This window comes from Emys orbicularis, chromosome 6 (genome assembly GCF_028017835.1).
Source record: "Emys orbicularis isolate rEmyOrb1 chromosome 6, rEmyOrb1.hap1, whole genome shotgun sequence".
NCBI classification, from domain to species: domain Eukaryota; kingdom Metazoa; phylum Chordata; order Testudines; family Emydidae; genus Emys; species Emys orbicularis.
The window spans coordinates 35,201,904-35,216,475 of NC_088688.1; the positions used below are offsets into that span (position 1 = coordinate 35,201,904).

At 43.5% G+C, this 14,572-nt stretch overlaps 1 protein-coding gene across 1 annotated transcript in view; it reads right to left on the reverse strand.

Annotated features, from left to right (window-relative positions):
• Positions 1–808: 808 nt before the first annotated feature.
• Positions 809–14,572, reverse strand: part of ANKRD55 (ankyrin repeat domain 55) — a 71,595-nt gene continuing 57,831 nt past the window's right edge. Inside the window, exons 10-11 of the mRNA XM_065406672.1 lie at positions 14,164–14,265; positions 809–1,092 (exon numbers count right to left, since the gene is read on the reverse strand). Of these exons, the coding sequence (XP_065262744.1) occupies positions 809–1,092; positions 14,164–14,265 (386 nt within the window). The remainder of the gene's footprint in view (positions 1,093–14,163; positions 14,266–14,572) is intronic.

Genomic DNA, 14,572 nt, shown 5'->3' on the forward strand with positions numbered 1-14,572 from the left:
AGTTTTGATTTTTTTTAATTTGTAGATCAGAAGGATTAAATTGATGAAATAACAGCTAATAACACCAATCTGATTGAATTATCCTTGTTATATGAAAATAATACAGTGTCTTGTTATTGAAGAATATAAAGTATTAAGTAAATCAGATACATAAATTAATCTGTGCAATCAGCAAACATTTTGAAAGGCCCGTGGTATGTCCCTGTCTGTCCTGCAAAGATTTGTTTTTTGTATTACATTTTTTTTGGCATGTGGAGATCACAAAAATCACAAATTCACAGTGTAGAAAATGTGTTAGAAATAAATTGGAAAATAACAGCTGATTTACCAAAACTGATGTTTCTTTAGAGTTCAGAATTTTAGTTTAAAAAAAAATTGGTTTTCAGCATCAGAGCCTTTGCTTTGTGAACTACAGTAAAACCTCACAAACTTATGTTTCACTTATCCAAACACCTTATGACTCTCACACAAATCCTGGCATTCTAGCCCTACTTCTCAGCAAAGATTTAATAGCACAGTGCTGTAGTGGGGTTGTATATTAGGGTCTCCTTTCACAAAATATACTACAGTATATTTACTACTTACTATCAAATTAATAATAAATTAAAATGACACTAAAAATGTCAAAACAATGTACAAAATACTGTGTGTGATGCAGTATCCTTGCTTTTTAAATTGTTTAATCATTAACAGTCTAGTTCACATCAGCTTTCATTAGTGTGAATTAGTGAGGTTCTACTGTATAGTAATCTTGTAATAAAAAGCTTAGAAATATTTCCATCTATGTGTTTGAGGCCAGCAAGATGAGCTAATTTTCACTGTCTGATTTGCTGGAAGATTTCTTAAAGTATTCCACTGTGAGAGTGGACCCCTTCTGGCTCGGGATAGCAGGCAGGACACGGCTTGTTCTGAGAGAGTCCCCTGATAGAACAGGTAAGAAGGAATGCAGTGAATGACTTTGAGAAAGTCCTCCTCTCTGGGATTTGGAGGTAAGTGCTGGTGGGAGTATAGATGTGCCAGTCCTTAAGGAGTTTAAAGACAGAGACTTTGACTTCTTGACACCCTGAGAAACTTCAGTAGGTGGTAGCTGGACTGAGGAAAAAAGAGAAAAAGAGTGCCCAGAAAGTCAGAAACAAATTCTATAATTTGTCAGTTTGTCACTTTCTTATTCTTGTACGTTTATCTTGTATCATGTGCATTTAAATTGAACCCATGAAACTTAGAAACAGTATAAAAAATGAGCAAAGAATTACTAAAGTAATTTAAAGCATATCCTGGCAGAACTAATCATGTGTGGAAATACTTTTCTTTGTGATAACCAAGCAAACAATGCCAATGACAGATGATTTACAAGGAGTTTTCCATGCTCTGTGAGCCTGCATAGCTTCACTTTTGATAATCACTGAAACACATGGATACATATCCAAAACTTATCTGAACATGAATCTTCATGACTCCCTCCCTTCCTTTGACAGTTCTTCAATTCTTTGCTCCTTCCTCGCAACCCACCTGATTGGGATTTTCTTTGCACAAGTTTAAAATAAATTCTACAAGCCAACAAGGAGGAGATTCTCCTCTCTTAATCTGATGTAAATCTGGTGTAATACCACTGAAAACAATAGAATTAATCCAGATGTAGATTGATTGACTGGGGTCACCAAATGAAATTAATAGGCAGCAGGTTTAAAACAAACAAAAGGAAGTATTTCTTCACACAACGCACAGTCAACTTGTGGAACTCTTTGCCAGAGGATGTTGTGAAGGCCAAGACTATAACAGGGTTCAAAAAAGAACTAGATAAATTCATGGAGGATGGGTCCATCAATGGCTATTAGCCATGATGGGCAGGAATGGTGTCTCTAGCCTCTGTTTGCCAGAAGCTGGAAATGTGCAACAGGACATGCATCACTTGATGATTACCTGTTCTGTTCATTCCCTCTGGGGCACCTGGCATTGACCACTGTCGGAAGACAGGATACTGGGCTTCGTGGACCTTTGGTCTGATCTAGTATTGCCATTCTTATGATTTAATAGAGGAGAATTTGGAGCAATTGTTGTTAGAATCAACAGGTCACATCCTTAGCTGGTGTCAGTTGAGTATCTTCACTGAAGTCAATGGAGCTATGGCAATTTATATCCACTGAGGATCTTGTACTACAAGTCCACTTTAAACAATCTTTGAATTTACCTGTTAAGAGTAGATTTGCTATATATGAAACACTGTAGAATCCATATTTACTGATTAATTGTACCTTTAGAAAGAACAGCAGATCAAAAAATGTGCAGACAAAAGAGTGGCCTGTTTGTTACACATCTAAATCTATTGCACTTTTTAAAAAAATGTTTATTTAGGATATTTTAATAGGTTTACAAATCCTAGCCATATAAATATTAGAGACAATACAATAAATGTTACGACAGTGAGCTTTGGTTTGGCAAAACATGTTATTGTTGGATCTCTCTACTTAACATGCATCACACACACGGAGTGAGCATCTTTACACTATCCATGACATATTGTTTCTAGTGATTTACTGAATTATATTTAACAAACAAGGCATGTCTACTGAATGTTAATAAAAAAATTATCTGGTGTGCTTTTTTTGTAGAGGTGAATGTACTTTGAGTATTGAATAAATGGTAACCAATACCATGGGAAAGTGAGCCAGTTAAAGCTAGTTTTGAGCTGTAATTACATTAGAAAAGCTTTTTTGATGAATAGCTGGTCAACTGTTTGTACTCCATGGCCTTTTCAGTCTTTAGACTTTCTGATTCATAATTTGGGTTAAAATCTGGAATGTTTGCAATGGGGGAAAGGGATTTATTTTACCTTTAGCTCTATCCCAACCTATAGAGGAGTCTTCACTTAAGGATGAGTATAAATTTCTGGAGGGCGTGTTTTTGTTTTTTAATTGGTCCATGGTAGCCTAGCAATGTTTATACTGCTCCAATTTTCTTGTTAAATAAAAGACCCGGTGTTTGGCTGGGTTAGAGTGCTCTCAATCCACTACTGCTTTGAGCGGGCTGGCTTGGTAGTGCCACAGAATATTTGTAATAGCTAACACACCTTGTTCAATGGGTTTAAAGAAAGTATCTGCACTCACATTTGATCTTTTCTTAGTCCATATAAATTCTAACACCATCCTCTGTATTTCTGCTAGGCTTTTTATCCAGGATGATTACAGGAAGACTTTGAAAAAAGAAAGATATCTTTGGCAAAATGTTCATTTTGACTGTGACTACTTCTCCCAACCAAGAAATGGCATACTTCCCCCAGCACTCCAGATCTCTTTTCATTTGCTGAAGTAGAGATTTGATATTTAAATTATAAAGCTCTTCTAGGTTGTTTGAGATGTGAATTCCCAGATATCTTTGTGAGTCTTTCTTTGAGTGCCCAAAATCATAAGCCACTGTTACCCCACTACTTCTATGAGCGAGAGCTTTACTGGAGCTTAAACTGCATGTGTCCACTCCTTGCCACACCATTCTGCCTGTCTCACCAGCAAACTCCTTGAGACTCTGCCAGTCTTACTCTTGTGTGATAGGTGGCGCTCACTGGCAGTGTCGCTAAGTGGTTAGGATGATAGGTCTCTACTTGCCCCACTTCCAATGTCTCCCACTGGCTACGGTCATGTCCTCTGGTGGGTGTCCACTCGACCCTCTGGTCAGGTCATCCATAGCTGCAGATCATCCAGGGGACTGGGCTTGGCATTCAGTACCCCAGAGGGCATCCCCCTCGCTGGGCCCATAGATCTGCAGTCTGTGATACTCTGGAATGAGCATATTGAGGCCTCAGTGTTCCAGTGGCCAGGCATGTGGTCACCATATAATTTTCTGACAGCCTTATTGCATCAGTCGATGTCTCAGGCCTATGTCACAACACTCACCCATGTCTGCCAGCTGGGAGAATCTGCGTGAATTGCTTGAGCATGACCTGCTCAACTGGAGCCACAGCCAACAATGTTCTTTAAGGCTCTGAGCTACTGCTTGAGGCTGGGATCCCGGTGGAAAGTGCTGCTGGTGGGTCTCAGCCATGATATCAAAGATGTCTAAAATGGCTGCCTTGACCCATGCACAGTCTTGCACATCCATGGCATCGAGGCTCTGATATGCTGCTTGAGCTGTCCTGGTAAGATAAGGTGCCGGCGAAACAGCCCAGAGTTCAGATGGCCATTGAGCTGCTGCCACGATCTTCTCAAAACTAGTAAGGAAAGCATCAGAGTTGTCCCCAAACACCTTACCAGAAGATTTGGGGTTGGGGCAGGGTTTGGGGTCCTGGACGCAAGATTTGCGCTTGCCCCTGGTGGTTGTGAAAGGGTCACCACCTGCTGGACCAGGTGTTGTTGCTGCTCTAACTGTTGTGCCATCAGCTCCTGGTTGAGCTGCTGCTGCTGTCATTGTGGTGCTTACTGCTGTTGCTGGGTAGCCATTTAAGTTGGAACATCTGGTTCTGTTAATGCTGGCTGTCCATCAGCCACCTCAACAGTTTGTCTATATCCATGATTTTTTTCTTTCTTTCAAGGCTTTACTGCAGAGCTGTGATGAGTGCCCGCCTTTTCCACCAAGTTGTGAAGGATGACTCACTGGTGATGTTGCCTAGTGGTTAAGATACTAGGCCTTTACTTACCTCACCTCCAAAGTCTCCCACTGGCTACTGTCATGTCCTGGGGAGGCCTGCCTTTTGGTGGGTGTTAACCTGACCTTCTGGCCAGGTCACCAATTAGCCATATCCTCTGTGGGGAAACAGAGTCTCAAGAAAGATATTGGGCCCCACACCCCCATGAAGGGGTGGCAGGGAGATGACCTTCAGTCTGTTAAGGGACCCCTGGGGGTGTTGAATTCCAGCCAGGCAGTTTGCAAAGTCTTTACCCTCTCTGGCTTTCCTCAAGGGAGAAGAGAAGAGAAGGTTTTCGTGCCCTCCATAACAAGGTGGTTGGTAGGGGAGCATGGACCCTCCCACTCCACTGGGCTCTGGCACCCAGGAGTGCCTTAAGGCTGCCTCCCGGGGCCACTTCTTATCACTCGCTTACTCTGCAAAGTCTTACAGTTTGTCACAGTAGCAAAGGAAAGGAGAATAATTGAAATTTCTGCCCCTCTGGGCTCAGCAGGCAGGGTCTTTCCCCCAGGGAAAGGTTTTTGTAGCATCCTTCAGGACCTTTTAGGCTAGGTCTCTCTCCCTGTCCTGTCAGGCATCTTCTGAACTGTCTGGCTCCCTTTTAAACTCCACCTCCAGCTGGAGTATGCTCTGCAGGTGGAGATGGGTAAGGCTGCCTGAGTCCAGGGTTACTCCTTAATCCCTTCAGTTCTGGCGCGGGATAAGTACATCCCATCACACTTTGCCTTGCAGGTAACATTCAGTAAACCCTAGTTCCTGAACCTCTGGAAGAACATTCATTTGCAGTATCCAGCCCTTCCAACTGGACAATCCCAGAAATTACCAAGTCAGCTGTATCCAAAGAGACAGAATACACCCCAGCCTGTGGTCTCAACTGAGAATGCACCCCTCACTTTAGTATAACAGTACTGAGATAAATTAATAAAACAAGAATAAGTTTATTAATAAAGAACAGATGTAAGTGATGCTAAGCAGAGCTAATACAGGCAGAAAATACTTACAAATAAAACACGTTTTCTAGAGTCTAAAATTTAGATTACAATCCTGATGTCAGGAAATTTCTCACCTACAGTCAGTTCTGTATCCTCAACCCACCACATGGGAGGGGGAACCACTTTTCACAGATTCCAGGAGTGCTGGCCCCTTTTGTCCCTTAAGTGATAGGTAACAAAGGAGTCCCCTTTCTTACCTTTTATAGTCCAGAAAACCTTTGAATTGTATTTTTTGAACAGTAAGCCCAGATAAAGTTCCTCTCCCCTGCTGCTTGTTCTTTGGGGTGTAGGTACCAAGTCTTTTTATCATCCTCCAGTCAATTTGCTCTTTTGATTGGCTTGAGTACATTGTTTGTAACCAAGCCATGCTGTTTTTTCATCTGCCTGTGAACTGGGTCCATGCAGACAGGTAAATCCACATTTCTTTTTCTAGGGCAGGCTTGTTTATCAGCTGCCTCCACACCATACTTTAACAACTTATTTCCAGCATGCTCACATATCTCTGTATACACAAAGTGCACATACATCACACAATGATATTCCTGATCAGTGTGACACCAGTTTTCATGAGATACCTTACAAGACACTGTTTGGTAAAATATTCTGACAACTGTGTGTTGGGTGTACATTTTTCCCGTTGGCATAAATGGTTCTTCAATCCCCAACTAAATCATCCCAGCCAGGACTTTGTCAAGCCTGACCTTAAAAACCTCTAAGGAAGGAGATTCCACCACCTCCCTAGGTAACCCATTCCAGTGCTTCACCACCCTCCTAGTGAAAAAGTTTTTCCTAATATCCAACCTAAACCTCCCCAACTGCAACTTGAGACCATTACTCCTTGTTCTGTCATCTGCTACCACTGAGAACAGTCTAGATCCATCCTCTTTGGAACCCCCTTTCAGGTAGATGAAAGCAGCTATCAAATCCCCCCTCATTCTTCTCTTCTGCAGACTAAATAATCCCAGTTCCCTCAGCCTCTCCTCATAAGTCATGTGCACCAGCCCCCTAATCATGTTTGTTGCCCTCCGTTCAACTCTTTCCAATTTTTCCACATCCTTCTTGTAGTGTGGGGCCCAAAACTGGACACAGTACTCCAGATGAGACCTCACCAATGCCAAATAGAGGGGAATGCGCTGGCAATGCTCCTACTTATACAACCCAAAATGCCGTTAGCCTTTTTGGCAATAAGGGCGCACTGTTGACTCATATCCAGCTTCTCGTGCACTGTAATCCCCAGGTCCTGTTCTGCAGAACTGCTGCCTAGCCATTCGGTCCCTAGTCTGTAGCAGTGCATGGGATTCTTCCTTCCTAAGTGCAAGACTCTGCACTTGTCCTGGTTGAACTTCATCAGATTTCTTTTGGCCCAATCCTCTAATTTGTCTAGGTCCCTCTGTATCCTATCCCTACCCTCCAGCGTATCTACCACTCCTCCCAGTTTAGTGTCATCTGCAAACTTGCTGATGGTGCAATCAACGCCATCCTCCAGATCATTAATGAAGATATTGAACAAAACCGGCCCCAGGACTGACCCTTGGGGCACTCCACTTGATACCAGCTGCCAACTAGACATGGAGCCATTGATCACTACCCTTTGAGCCCAATGATCTAGCCAGCTTTCTATCCACCTTATAGTCCATTCATCCAGTCCATACTTCTTTAACTTGCTGGCAAGAATACTGTGGAGGACTGTATCAAAAACTTTGCTAAAGTCAAGGAATAACAGGTCCACTGCTTTCCCCTCATCCACAGAGCCAGTTATCTCATCATAGAAGGCAATTAGGTTAGTCAGACATCCTCTGTCACTAGGTTGCCTCTCCCATTCAGTAAGGGGCCCACACTTTCCCTGACCTTCTTCTTGTTGCAAACATACCTGTAGAAACCCTTCTTGTTACTCTTAACATTCCTTGCTCGCTGCAACTCCAATTGTGATTTGGCCTTCCTGATTTCACTCCTGCATGCCTGAGCAATATTTTTATACTACTCCCGGGTCATTTGTCCAAGCTTCAACTTCTTGTAAGCTTCTTTTTGGTGTTTAAGATCAGCAAGGATTTCACTGTTAAGCCAAGCTGGTCGCCTGCCATATTTACTATTCTTTCTACACATAGGGATGGTTTGTTCTTGCAACCTCAGTAAGGATTCTTTAAAATACAGCCAGCACTCCTGGACTCCTTTCCCCTTCATGTTATTCTCCCAGGAGATCCTGCCCATCAGTTCCCTGAAGGAATCAAAGTCTGCTTTTCTGAAGTCCAGGGTCTGTATTCTGCTGCTCTCATTTCTTCCTTTTGTCAGGATCCTGAACTCGACGATCTCATGGTCACTGCCTCCCAGGTTCCCATCCACTTTTGATTCCCCTACTAATTCTTCCCTGTTTGTGAGCAGCAGGTCAAGAAGAGCTCTGCCCCTAGTTGGTTCCTCCAGCACTTGCACGAGGAAATTGTCCCCTACACTTTCCAAAAACGTCCTGGATTGTCTGTGCACTGCTGTATTGCTCTCCCAGCAGATATTGCAGTGATTGAAATCCATGAGAACCAGGGCCTGTGATCTAGTAACTTCTGTTAGTTGCCTGAAGGAAGCCTCATCCACCTCATCCCCCTGGTCTGGTGGTCTATAGCAGACTCCCACCATGACATCACCCTTGTTGCTCACACTTCTAAACTTAACCAGAGAGATACCCCAACTAGTTGAGGATTCACTGCCTCCATGCCTATTCTTCTTCAGCCAATCTCCTGACTTCCTTCCAAGCTGATGTCTAGGGAAGCTCTGTGATTTGCAGAACCCTACGTGGAATCCCTGAATCCCACCTGCCCCTGCAGAGTGGAATCAGACCAGTATTGTCATGCTCAGGGCCCTCTATGCCTGCAGAATTACACAGGGGGTAGGGAAGCAGAATTTTCCCTTGTGCATCAAGGACCTGATTCAACTCCTATTGAAGTCAATGGTAGTTTTCCTGTTGACTTCAATGGACACTGGAACAGCTCCCCTCCCCATACATAGATAGATTTTTTTTTTTTTTTTTTGCTGTATGCATTATACAACAAAGGCTGAAGTTCTCCCAACCATCCCCTTGCAAAGCCACATCCCTATCTAATAATTCTTCATTTGCCATGAACAATAAGTCCAGAATGGCCACAGGGGTCCTGTTTGTTGCAAAGCAGATTCTTATAGAAAGGATTTAAAAGTACTGGAGGTCTTTTTTTTTTTTTTTTTTTTTTAATTTTTACTAGCTTCTAAACACACAAGTCTATTCCAAACTCAAGCTTGATCAAAGCACACAAACCATGGTGTGTAATAGGCAGTATTGTAAGCTAGCTGCCTGGTCTTTTGCAGTTTAACGTGATTCATAGCTCAGATTCATGGTTCATTAATATTTAATACTGTAATTCAAGAAACATTTTTAAAAGAAAAAAATGCACCGATTATGGTTTGAATCACTTTGTACAGAATTTGCCTGGATGACTCCTGGGACACATGCATTGTGATGTTCTAAAAAGGAAAGGGTCAGGATTGCTGTTTTATGGTATGTGGTAGAATTGGTTTAGTGGAGACTTTTGCACCAAACACATCCAGAGGAGCATTCACTCATTTCTTAAGAGGACAGCACTAATCTCAACATTTGCAGATTGTTATTCACCTAAGTGAAATTCACACCAGTGCAAAGGGTCTGCAGAAGGCCCTAAACACCAAGAAAGACCCACTTAAGCCCTTAACTAAAAGTGTAAGTGGTTTAGAGAACCTTGCACAGGCCTGCTGCGCTGTGGTGATTTCACCACCAAGCATCAGAAGCCACTATATAGTAACATTCTTTCAAACAGGCAAGATGAGGTGGCCAGAAGTCAAGCCCTGTTTGTCTGTCAGATCCTGAATAATGCAAACCTCCCTCTAGGACAGTGGATTTCAAACTTTTTTTCTGGGGACCCAGTTGAAGAAAATTGTTGATGCCCGTGACCCAACGGACCTGGTGATGAGGGGTTTGGAGTGTGGGAGGGGCTCAGGGCTAGGGCAGAGGATTGGGGTGAGGGCTGCAGGGTGGAGCCGGGAATGAGGGGTTCAGGGTGTGGGAGGGGGCTCTGGGCTGGGGCAGGGAGTTGGGGTGTGGGAGGGGGTCAGGGCTCTGGGCTGGGGCCCAGGATGAGGAGTTTGGGGTGCAGGAGGGGGCTCTGGGTTGGGGGGGCTCAGAGCAGGGGATTAGGGTGTGGGACGGGGTCAGGGCTCTGGGCTGGGGGTGCAGGCTCTGGGGTGGGGCCAGGGATGAGAGGTTTGGGGTGCAGGAAGGGGTTCCGGGTTGGGGAATGCTCAGGGCTGGGGCAGGGAATTGGGATGCGGGGTTGGGGCACAGGCTTACCTCTGGTGGCTCCTGATCAGTGGTGTAGCCAGGGTGCAGAGACAGGCTTCCTGCCTGTCCCCTGGCACCGCGGACGATGCTGCACCCCGGAAGCGGCTAGCAGCAGGTCCGGCTCCATGGCGGGGGCACGCAAGCGGCTCTTGCCCGCAGGCACTGCCCCCACTGGCTAAAGGGAGTGTGGAGATGGTGCTTGGGGTGGGGGCAGCGTGTGGAGCCCCATGGCCCCCTGCCTAGAAGCCGGACCTGCTGCTGGCCACTTCTGGGGCACAGTGCAGTGTCGGAACAGGTAGGCACTAGCCTGCCTTAGCTGGGCAGCACCCCTGGAGGGACAGGGCAGGGTCAGTTCTCTGGAGAAGAAAAAGACTCCAGCAGCAACTCTATGCCTGTCCAGCCCTGCGTTCCTCAATACTCAGGTATGACTATTGTGAACTGCTCATGTCTGCAGAGACAAGAGGAAGATTGTCAGAGAGGTGGTGCCCAGGGGATGCTAGAAGAAAAACTGTGGAGTGAGGACAAAGGCATCATAGGTAAGATTTGGAAGGAGAATGTATCAGGATTAGTCATGACAAAATGAAATAATACTGGTTGGAAAGGCAAGGGTTGGGGAAATATTTGGAACAGTGACTGGCACTTCCATAACTTAAAGGTTGAGATTTTCACTTAAAGCGGAGATTCAACCACTTTGTTACACATGAAGAAAGTGAGAGTAGAGGGCTAACCTTTCAAAGATACCCTTTTTCAAAATGGCCATTGACTCCCATTTTTCTCAATGAGAGTGATGCCAACCTGCCCTCAAAGAAGATGGCGGCCTGAGTCCACAACTTCCCTGAGTGCAGCTTGGCTTCACTCTCATTGAGAAAAATGGGAGGCAGTGGTCATTTTGAAGGAGGGTTTCTTTGCAAAGGGCATTTTTAGCCTCCTCCCACTGAGACCAATAGGAGATGGCAGCCATTCTGAAAGAGGAGAATTCTTTGTGAAATTCTCTATAGTAGAGCATTATTCTTCAGCCCATGTTGATGAAGAAACTTTCAGTTATAAAGAATAATGGCAAAAATCACCATTATTCCTATTTTCAAAATTGACCTGTTGAACCAGATCTACTCATATTTATATTTAAGAGGTGAGAATTTCACCACAGTTCTAGCCCCTTTATGCCACATGAAAGGGCAGAGCAGTATAAGGGGGCCTTAAAAGCCCAATATTTTGCCAGGGGAGAACTCCTCCATTGCAGGAGCTGTGAAAGTCAGCCCTACGGCTGTCTTCTGAGGACCCTTTTGCAAGCCTTGGTTTAGGAGGTATATACCAGGGGCAGGAAGGGTGTGTTGGGGGTGGGACAGCAGCACTGAACACTGCAGAGATTTCAGGCCAACAGGGCAGCCATAGGAGGTTAAAAGAATGAGGAGTACTTGTGGCACCTTAGAGACTAACCTCTCCAGCTCCCAGAAGAAGCCCAAGATTGGGAGGTCAAAATGATGGCTTAAAGCCAGCCTAGTACCTCCTCCCACCATATGTTTTTCTTTTCTTATGTTCTTGCTTCAGTGCTACTTATAAACTTTTTTCTAAAAGGTATTTTTAAAGTTGTTTTAAGGCAAATACATCTTCCTTTTTTTGCTTCACTTCCTTTTTTTGAGGGGATGTACTTTTTTTCTGTTTACATTCATAGAGGTTTCAGTTCTCTAATTATTTTTATACTTTTATTGTGTTTTCTTTCACCTTTTTATTCTATGTATTTAGCACTTGTTTCAATTTAATTAAAAAATCATGGAATCTTGTCTTTTCTATTTGAATCCTAACATTCTTACTCAGGTAAACTTCCCTGGGAGTAAAACTTCAGGAGTGGAAACCTAGATCTATTGAAATCAATTTGATTTCAGTAGATCTATGTTTCCACTCTTGAAGTTTTACTCCCAGGGAAGTTTACCTGAGTAAGATAAACCCCAACAGTGTTGGATTTCACCCATCATATTTAAGTTTTTCTCTGCTGTTTTCTACAGCAAGTGAAACATGTAATCAGTTTTGCAAACAGCTTTTCTTTTTATTATTTGTATCTGCCCTAAGAAAGATGATACCCTGTATATGGCACTGCTGCTAAACATTAATACCTCACACCTCTATCTGTCAAGTATCAGAGGGGTAGCCGCGTTAGTCTGGATCTGTAAAAGCAGCAAAGAGTCCTGTGGCACCTTATAGACTAACAGACGTATTGGAGCATGAGCTTTCGTGGGTGAATACCTACATGACATGCATCCGACGAAGTGGGTATTCACCCACGAAAGCTCATGCTCCTATACGTCTGTTAGTCTATAAGGTGCCACAGGACTCTTTGCTACCTCTATCTGTGATGCTTAACAGTAATATGCTGCTTGTAGCTGAAAATACCCTGGTTGCTTGTGTGAATTAAGTGTACATAAATACCGATGACTATGAAATCCACCGTTGAAAGTTATACCTAACAACAGTATGCTAATTGGGGATGAGCAGAGAATATTTAAACATCAGAGTTTAAAATTAAAGAGACAACTTGAAGCTCTGGTTCTGCAAGTAGCTAAAGAATTTTTCCTTGACGACATGTAGTGTCAATTAAGCATTCTTCATGTCCTCACTTCAAAAGAGAAGAGGTGAACATTAGTTTCTCTTTTACTTTCTAGACAACAGCAGAGTTTAGGGTTCTGTTTTCCTATCACCCTGGCTGGAACCATCATTAATGTGCAGAGCAGTGTAAGGAGTCCAGCTTCCTTTATTTTGTTATTGTTAGCAATGTGGTCAACTTCAGCTGCAGACACATAGATTCCGGAGTGGTAGAACTCAGGTCCTAATGGGCAAGAAGCCTTTTGCTTAGCTCTAAAACGTTGGTGTTGTAGGAGCTGGCTGATTTGTGCTTTTGTAAATGGCAAACCCACAAATCCTCATTCAAAACAGATGTATGGACTTGGAGCTTAATGGAGCACAGAAATGTGAGACCATGCTACTGTGCTGAGAGTGGGGCTGGCATTGGTTGCGTCACACACCAAGTGTCTCACCGTGTCTGGCTCCAGCTAAAGCTCTGACACTGGCCTATGGTCTTCCTCCTCTGTCCTGACTTTTTAAACATTCTCTCCCCTGCTGGTGCTGATAACTGGGGCAGGGACAGGCTCTCTTTGCTCTTGCAGCAGCTTTCTTGGGGTTGTCATGGGAATGAAGAGGAACTGGCTGGCAGTCTACAGCAAGAGAGGCCCTCACTATCTTCCTGCTCCCCTTGATTACAGCAGAAGCTACCAAGACAGCCATAATTGCAAGCACCGAGCCGTAGAGAATGGGTGAAGGCAACTGCCACCAGCTTCCTGTGAAGGAGGAGACAGCCTCAAGTTCCACCCCCCGTCCTTTCACTTGCCGATAGGATTGTGAGTCTTTGGCCCATAAACTGTACACATTTGTAGCTGTCTATGATGAAATAGTGACCCAAATTACCTAGCAGCTCCGACACCCTGGTAATGTACACACTGTCAAAACCTTGACACCTAGGTTACTGTAGACAAACTAATGCTTTGAAAGGTCTGTTGTAGCAATATATAATACAGCACATTAGACTGACTGAGGATATAAAGTTATATGCTCTTGCTTAAGATCAAGTCTAAGCACCAAACCATAATACAGAGTAAAAGATCAGCACAGACCACCTTCTCACTTGTGCACCGTCTTTCTCTCAAGAAAACGACTTGGTGTGTGGTTGGCACCCAAAGTTCGAGATCTAATTCTCTTTCCTGCCATGATCACAGACAAGGACATATGGGAGATGATGGATTTTTTTCATATTATCTATAGTAGAGCCATTGTGTATCCATGTTTTTATCGCACACATCAAGCATTGCTCCAAAATGCACCAAGCGGGATACATTTTCACTTTTCAGTGGCACTGTACCTATCATAAGGGTCTACAGCACATTGTATATACATCCCTGCGCTTCAGTAGTAAAACATTGCTTTGGAGTATCTAGGAAGGGCTGCTACCAGAGTGGTACAAGGCACTTTCACTTCTACTGGAGGATGCGCATACTACATCTGCAACATATTTCAGCCCCTGCTATCCTAGAATTAAATTCTCCTATATGATAATGCTGATAACTGCTGCTAGACCAATTATATCAAACACATCTGGGATAAAATAAAACAATCCCAATGCAAATGCTTTACAGATTCACATAGGAGTGCTACAGTAATTTAGATGCTCTACTTACTTTTCTGAACACAGTGGTCTGGTATGGGAGCTAGATTGTTCCGTACAGGAGTAAGGTCTTTTACTTTGGGTCGGTCTAGGGACATCTGTTGAAAACTTTTCCCTGTGATAGAAAAATATATACATACTATATGTACTTGGAAATAATATGGAGCATGACAGTACTCTACTTGCTGGTAGACTAACAACTTCTGTGTTAATATTCAGAAATGGGTACCTTCATGTCTACAGAAAACCAACTGAAAATGGCTAGACAGAAGGTCAGTGGTGATTGCTGATATTTATTTATTTACATTCATTTATAAAAATGAGTTCACATCATTAAGTTGTGCACGTAGAAAGTCTACATAACAACATGACCTTGTTACTGTCACTCTGGTTCCCATTCTCTCATATTGTGCGTAACACTC